At 44.0% G+C, this 7,916-nt stretch overlaps 2 protein-coding genes across 3 annotated transcripts in view; one reads left to right on the forward strand and one right to left on the reverse strand.

Moving 5' to 3' along the window:
- Positions 1 to 5,064, forward strand: part of tnpo3 (transportin 3) — a 13,143-nt gene extending 8,079 nt beyond the window's left edge. The window contains exons 18-23 of the mRNA XM_017440507.3: positions 1,486 to 1,580; positions 2,399 to 2,555; positions 2,629 to 2,796; positions 2,908 to 3,020; positions 4,293 to 4,376; positions 4,498 to 5,064. Coding sequence (XP_017295996.1) covers positions 1,486 to 1,580; positions 2,399 to 2,555; positions 2,629 to 2,796; positions 2,908 to 3,020; positions 4,293 to 4,353 — 594 coding nt within the window. The 3' untranslated portion in view covers positions 4,354 to 4,376; positions 4,498 to 5,064. The remainder of the gene's footprint in view (positions 1 to 1,485; positions 1,581 to 2,398; positions 2,556 to 2,628; positions 2,797 to 2,907; positions 3,021 to 4,292; positions 4,377 to 4,497) is intronic.
- A 308-nt stretch (positions 5,065 to 5,372) lies between these two features.
- irf5 (interferon regulatory factor 5) overlaps positions 5,373 to 7,916 on the reverse strand; it is a 7,792-nt gene continuing 5,248 nt past the window's right edge. For both annotated transcript variants that reach the window (XM_017440491.3, XM_017440490.3), the window contains exons 7-8: positions 7,036 to 7,425; positions 5,373 to 6,967 (exon numbers count right to left, since the gene is read on the reverse strand). In XM_017440491.3, coding sequence (XP_017295980.1) covers positions 6,597 to 6,967; positions 7,036 to 7,425 — 761 coding nt within the window. In that variant the 3' untranslated portion in view covers positions 5,373 to 6,596. The remainder of the gene's footprint in view (positions 6,968 to 7,035; positions 7,426 to 7,916) is intronic.

Genomic DNA, 7,916 nt, shown 5'->3' on the forward strand with positions numbered 1-7,916 from the left:
CTCCTGCATGATCTTCACTGGCTTCCTATCAACTGCAGGATTCAGTACAAAATCGCGCTCATCACCCATCAGTGTTTAAATGGGACCTCACCAGATTATTTGAAGGACCTTCTCATTCCTCATTCATCCACCAGATCTCTACGATCACAAGACTGTAACTTCCTTCACCTTCCTCGCTCCAGATTGAGGTCCATGGGAGATCGGGCTTTCGCTGTCGCTGCCCCCCGGCTCTGGAACTCTCTCCCAGATTATTTGAGAGCTCCCCAACCATTGATTGATTTTAAAAGAGGCTTGAAGACTTTTTTATTTAAGCAAGCCTATTCTGCTTCTACATGTTTTTTATGATGTTGTTTTTATCTCTGATTTTTTATCTTTGATTTTAATTGCACTGTGTAGCACTTTGAGATTTTTGTTAATGAAAAGTGCGGTATAAATTGGATTTATTATTATTATTATTATTATTATTAACTAAACATATCTAAAACATGAGACACAAGAGTACAGAGAAGCTAAGATAAACAGAACTAAACTAAACTAAAGGTACCGGAAGGCTAACTAAGAGTTAAACACATATTATTAAAAGACCAACTAAAAGTGTCAGTGTAAAGACCTCATGTCAAACTATACTTTTAGAAATGCAAGTTTTTTCTCAGTGACAAATTATCTAGAATTTAGAACAATAAACGATGAAAAATAGATCAAACTTATAAAGAGACATTAGCATTTATTTCTTATGCCTTATTCTCTGTCATCAGTTTTTAAATTATTGTTCTTGGTAATACATTTTAACACAATCCATTAAAACAGCTAAAGAAAAACGTCAACAAAATTCGGAGCATACAGCTACTAACATTTAAGAAGAAATCCAGAAAAGGAAAACCTCCATTAAAGCACGTTTGCTGTCACTTGGATGCACATTAACTCAAGTCAGACACTCAGCGTCTTTTCTTGACTGCAGGTTTATTAACAAGACTTTGATCTGTCCAGTTTGATGGTTTTTCCATGTCAAAATTAAGGCTTTTGTACGAAGTAGTAAATACATTTTTGTAAGTATGTTTAATAGATTTTCCCTGAGTCATTTCTCATTATTACACATAACTTTGTGGACATCTATGGTTTGATTCCTTTGCCTATGTGGATTGGATGGGTTGTTACCAATATCTGGTGAGAATTTCATGTCAATAGCGCCTTCAGAAACATATTTGCTTACAAAATGGGGGACATGTTCAATACTTATTTTACTTGCTATATATATATATATATATATATATATATATATGCATTTATTTGTGTGGGTATGAAAATTTGTTTTTATTATCTTTATTTTAAGGGTCTTAACTAAATGTACAAACTTTATTGGTGAATAGTTTAAAGATTGGAGAGTCGTGGGTTTGGGTCCAGACTCCTCTGGATGCTACCTGAGGAAGTTCTGATCTGCAGTCATGAGTCTTCATGATGATGAAGTTCTTCCTCTCTTTCCTTTAGGCTCTGTGCATGCCAACTTTCCAGCTGCTGGAGCAGCCTAACAGCCTGAGAAACCATCCTGACACGGTGGACGACCTGTTCAGACTGGCCACAAGGTGGGTGTTCAGGTGCCTTATGCCTACCTGTCATAATGTTATGGATGTAAAGAAACAGTCTTTTGTGGACCTTTGAAGGTCTCCTGTGGGCCTCTAAAGTGTTTTCATGTGATTTCTGACTTTGGCCAGTCAGCAGCAGGTATGAGGTGGGACCTCCATAGGTCAGACTTATGCCCCTTTTCCACGGGCTCTAACGGTCCCGGCTCCACTCTACTCGGCTTTCTTTGCGCGCGTTTCCATCGGCATTTTTTCGAGGTCGGCCCTGCTTCAGAGTCGGGCCAGCCGGGCCGGCCCTGCTTCATGGGCGGCGCCAGCTTAGTTCCTGTTCACTCATTGGTCGTGGGTGTGGCCAGATGGAAGCATAATGAGCAAAGGTAGGAATATAAACAACAGCGTTAGCTTACCCTGCAGCGTTTCTGCCGTCTGTCCCCCAGCTGAAGGGATGTAAAGCCTGAAATCTCCGGCGGATAACAGCTGTCCTACTCCGCGCAACAATCGCTGCATCCAGACCAAACTGGCTGGTGTAGACGCGATGCATTCTTTGTAGAGCCGGACTTCTGAATTAGGGCCCGTGTAAAAGGGGCATTAGTCTGATCCAGCCATCTTATCATTCGAGTTTGTTTCTCAAATCCTCATGCTGCTTTGTGTTCTGCTTCTCTTCCTGTTTAAAGATTTCATCCCAACAACCTAATAAAACGTATTCCTTCACAAGTCAGTGGAAGTAATGTTATGGGTGTTTGGTTTTCTTTATGAAACAGCCCGCCAGGACCTGGTTCCTGTCCGATGTCTCTGACGTCCTCTCGTCTCTTTGTGTTCAGATTCGTCCAGAGGAGTCCTGTCACTTTACTGAGCAGCAGCATCGTCATTCATATCATTCAGTGCGCCATCGCCGCCACCTCATTGGACCACAGAGACGCCAACTGCAGTGTCATGAAGTTCATCCGTGACCTAATCCACACTGGAGTCTCCAATGATGTGAGTCAGCTACAACTCAACAGAAGAACATGGTGAGAATGTTCTGAGGGTTTAAAACAATCTGTATCTCCAGCACGAGGAGGACTTTGAGGTGCGGAAGCGGCTGATTGGTCAGGCCATGGAGCAGCACGGTCAGCAGCTCATCAGTCAGCTGGTGCACTCGTGTTGTTTCTGCCTGCCGCCGTACACGCTGCCGGACGTCGCCGAGGTTCTGTGGGAGGTCATGCTGTTCGACAGGCCTGTGAGTACAGTGCGCCAGGTTCATACCTGTCCCTTCTGAAGGCAGGACAGGCTCTGATGTTCTTCTTTGTGGGTTCTGAAGGCGTTTCACAACGTTTCCTCTGGGTTTCAGATATTTTGCCGCTGGTTGGAAAATGCTCTAAAAAGTTTACCAAAGGAGACATCAGGAGGAGCCGTGACGGTCACTCACAGGCAGCTGACCGACTTCCATAAACAGGTCACCAGGTGAGTCTCAGACGGGTCACCAGGTGAGCCTCAGACGGGTCACCAGGTGAGCCTCAGACGGGTCACCAGGTGAGCGTCAGTCGCTGTGTTTCAGGTAGATTACCTGTACAAATAAAGGTTAAATTTTCCTGTTAGTGTTTCGTCTGCTTCAGCTCTGCTGTAGGAGATAATTGCTGTGTAGTTTTTCTGAACCATCGTGATTCAGCTCCTGTTGTTCAGTTTATTCAAGATTAAAATCTGAATATAGAATTTATAACATGAAATGTTTTTCTAAAGTTTAAAAACGAAGGGTTCTCTGAAACTGATCAGATATCATTATCTTTTGATTTGTTTTGTGTTTCTGCTCCATTTGAGCTTTTTAAAAGAAGTCTCTAAAATCTGACGACCCACTAGGTTCTAAAAACTCTCGGGCCACCAGGTCCCATGAGGCATTCAGGGGCACACGGTGTTCAGGGACAGAGTGTAAGGAGACTTGCATGGCTGACGGTTAGGGTCATCTGGCGTTCAGGGACCTGTCCAGATGGCAGAAGGTGAGGCGTTCAGGGACCTGTCCAGATGACAGAAGGTGAGGCGTTCAGGGACCTGTCCAGATGATAGAAGGTGAGGCGTTCAGGGACCTGTCCAGATGACAGAAGGTGAGGCGTTCAGGGACCTGTCCAGATGACAGTGAGGCGTTCAGGGACCTGTCCAGATGACAGTGAGGTGTTCAGGGACTTGTACAGGTGACAGACAGTGAGGCGTTCAGGGACTTGTCCAGATGGCAGAAGGTGAGGTGTTCAGGGACCTGTCCATATGACAGAAGGTGAGGCGTTCAGGGACCTGTCCAGATGACAGTGAGGCGTTCGGGGACCTGTCTAGATGACAGTGAGGCGTTCAGGGAGCTGTCCAGATAACAGAAGGTGAGGCGTTCAGGGACCTGTCCAGATGACAGGAGGTGAGGTGTTCAGGGACGGACAGTGAGGCGTTTAGGGACCTGTCCAGATGGCAGAAGGTGAGGCATTCAGGGACTGTATGAAAGCAATGCTGTTTTTGTTGAGGCTTGCCCATCTGAGGTAGAATCCTGAAGAACTGGAGCCCAGAAGGGGCGAGTTTAGACTCGTCCTGAAGTCAGACCATACATGAGCTCACCTGAGCAGCAACAGCGGACTGATTCAGATGAAACTTGAAACATTTATTTTATACAATAAAAATAAACAAGTTTTATTGAAACTAAAGTTTGTCTACAAGAAGTGAAATAAATGCTTGTTACAGTTGTTTTTGTTCTGTTTTCAGTGCTGAGGAGTGTAAACAGGTGTGTTGGGCCATCAGAGAGTTCACCAGACTATTTCGATAGCTGCCACCTTCACACGACATCAGGTAACAGTTCATTCAGGCAACAACCAACCGTTACACAGGTAATGGTTCAGTCGGGAAAGGTTTCCACAAAGAACTGTTCACCTCACATTTTTTAAAAATATATTTTTTTCTGTTTCTTCAGGTGATTTTAATTTGACCAACATTCAGAGGTGACGGCAAAAAGCTGCGACTGCAGACGAGAATCTAAAGTGATGAAGATTATGAGGAAGATAGAGGGACTTTGAATGTGAAACAAGACAAATCTCTCTGAAACCTGACATGGAGTCCTCCCCTAGCTCACCTGAGCCGTTCACACCTTCTGCAGGTGATGCTGGGTGGGCGGGGTCAGGACCGGAGACCTTCACTGGATGAACGATGCGGATCGGTTCTGTTGGATCTTTACCGATGATAAATCAGGACGTGCCTGCTCGACCGTTTTTAAGAGATTTATTTTTGGGACTTTGGTTTGATGTTTTTTGTGCCAAAAAAAGGAGTCAAAAGATTTCCCCTGATACTCTTGGCAGAGTTGCAGCGTGAGGAGGCGTAACGCTGGAGAGTTTGGCGTCACCTTTGACCTTTTATCTTTGATTTAACTTTATTTTCGGTTTATCATAAAGTGAACCGGAGAGAACTCTGGGTAATGAGGCGGACAGACTGACATCATCAGTGATGTAGCCTTGTTGTAAAAAAATAAAACCGAAACAACAAACTTCTGGTTCCATGTCTACAGTCCTCAGTTTGGGACCAGTTTAACCAGTAAACAGGCTGATGGTCCACCAGTTCACACCTGAGTTCAGGTGTTTCAGTAATCTAATACCAGCTGATGAAAGGTGATGTCATCAACATGTTTCTGTCTTTTGTGCTGGGAGTACTGGTCCAACAGGTTTGTCCTCACCTGAACACAAACTACATGTGTGGAGTTTGTGCTGCAGAGATAATCGATAATCACTGTTTTCCCTGGAGACCAAACAATCACATCTTTCATTCATCAGTAATATAAAACAGAAGTAAACATGGTAATTTCTCAGACTTTAATACAAAAAAACACTTTTGTGGTTAGAGACAGCAAAGCTGTACAATTAGACATAACAATTCTGAAATCCACTTAGTTTAATGCCTGTTAACAACTGTTGATCTGAATATATTTGTTGACAGAAGCAGGAAATATTTAAATATTCCAGAATAACAAGAAGTCCAACAGCTTCTGTAGTTTAAGAAACATGTTGGAACAGGTGCAGAGTGTCACCAGGTATGTGTTCCAAAAATAAATACTGCAGCAGTGTTTTTAATCAAATCCTGAATGCACTGGGAAAAAATGAAATGCAGAAACAAGTTTATGTTTTTAAAACGAAAAAAAAATGAAGCGTCAGGTATGAACAAAACTTTGGAAATGTTTTTAAGGAACCAGGAGGCAATTTTTAGTCAACTTCAAACTGACCAAATGGAGTCCTCGTCTCTTTCTGTTCTCCTAATGATTCAGACTTGTCTGTAATTCTGCTCTGGATCAGCAGTTCTCCAGACTTTCTGATGGCCTTTTAAAGTTTTTCTTTAGTTGTATTAGTTTATCTCAACATGACAAGTTAAGTACCACCCAGTCTAAAATATTTCCAGCAGATGAACTGGATCTAGAACATAAACAGGAAAAAATCCATCCGAGACCTGAGAGATTCATCATCTGGATGTCATGTTTTCAGCAAACGGGACTAACAGAGCAAAAGGAGTTAAGGTTAAAAAAATTAAATAAGACCATCAGAACGTCTGAACTGTTGACTGAGACTGCTTTAAAATATCACAGGAAAGGAAATATAAAAATGGATAAAGACTAGATCAGGAGTTTTAATAGGATTATGTCTGGAAATCAGACCTTTCAGTCAAAGTGGTGCTAAAAGGTGGTGTACAGAACCACTGAGGCTCCATTTAGATTGGCTGAGCTTTAAAACAGTTTTGTGGATAGAATACTGGTCCCTGGGTTTGCATTTCATTGGTCACTTGCTTGAATTTATAGCAGTTTATGGGCTAGTTTTTCACTGGTTCCTGTCCAGCATTATGAGCTACCCTGAAACATTTCTGTAGCAGAGAACAGCATGAAGCTGAACTTTAAAAGTAAGTCTGTAGGTGGCATCACTATTATTTTTTAAGCCATTTTACCTAGTTCAGATTGGTTCTGTGGAAACGATCAGAGCAGCTTTGATATGAACTCCTTAGGACCAGTTCAGAACGGATTATGGGGTAGAACTGTTCTCAGCTGTTCCCAAGTGAAAATCCACTGGATGTATTGTTCATGGGAGCATTCAGGGCCCCGGGGGGAACACTGGGACCCCAGGGTCCCTGGAGCCCGAGTTGGCTCTGCAGGAGCCTTTGCAGCTCTTTGAACTGCTCCACTGTCTGGTCTTTCACATCAGGTGTTGAGATCTGCAGCCGGATGCTGTCTGTGGACCAGTTCAGTTCTCCTGAAAACATCTCCGTCAAGATCCGAGCCACCACTGGAACCAGCTGGACGATGATGAGTTTCTTCTCTTTTGGTTTCTTGTCAGGCCAGTCTTCTCCAAAACAGAAGAACACCTCAAAGGGTGGAGGGTTTGGAGTTTCACCCTTCTGAAACAAGATGAGGCCTGAAGAACAGAAGAACATTTGTGAAACTCATGGGGCAGGAAAACAAAAACCTTTGAAGAAAACAAACCTTGCAGGAAGTCATTGAGGCTGAAAACTTTGATCTTCCTTTCTCTCTCCATGGGGTTTGGTGGTCCCTGTTCTGGCATGCCCGGTCCAGACCAGAACACTTTGCACTGACAGAGGCGGATGGCATAGATGTCCTGTTCTTGGATCTCCAGGATAAGGCCTCGATCCATCACATCTAGTAGGGCCTCCGTGTAGAACCTCTGCTTTTGGTTCTGGATCTCAGATGTGCCTGGGAACAGGACCTGCTGTAGAGTCACAGGCCCAAACAGGTCCACCTGCTCCGGGGTTGGTTCCAGGTGTCCGTAGTAAAGACGGCAGCCCTGGGGGTTACTGACTGTAAGAGAGCCTGTTGTGCGGCCCCTGTACAGGAACTTCAGGTCCAGGTCTGTTACTACAACAAAAAATGAGAATGTTAGATGTGGTTTTATATTCATCACCATTATTCCATCAGAAGATCATTTCTGCCTAACCACCTTTACCTACGGCCCCTACACGCATCCAGGTGGGCGGAGTGCCCAGGTGAAGCAACAGGCCAGGATTTTAAAATCTGCAGGAGCTGCTGACTCTCAGAGCAGAGATCCTCAGAAATATTCGACAAACAAGTAACCAACTCGAGGCTAGAAGCAGGTTCTAGGTGTCAACCTGAACTACCTGACTCAGGCCTGAGGTTCCACAGTGTTCTGTGTGTGTCAGGCTTGAGGTTCCACAGTGTTCTGTGTGTGTCAGGCCTGAGGTTCCACAGTGTTCTTTGTGTGTCAGGTTGAGGTTCCACAGTGTTCTTTGTGTGTCAGGTTGAGGTTCCACAGTGTTCTGTGTTTGTCAGGCTTGAGGTTCCACAGTGTTCTGTGTGTGTCAGGTTGAGGTTCCACAGTGTTCTGTGTG

The sequence above is a fragment of the Kryptolebias marmoratus genome, linkage group LG18 (genome assembly GCF_001649575.2).
Source record: "Kryptolebias marmoratus isolate JLee-2015 linkage group LG18, ASM164957v2, whole genome shotgun sequence".
Classification (NCBI taxonomy): Eukaryota; Metazoa; Chordata; class Actinopteri; order Cyprinodontiformes; family Rivulidae; genus Kryptolebias; species Kryptolebias marmoratus.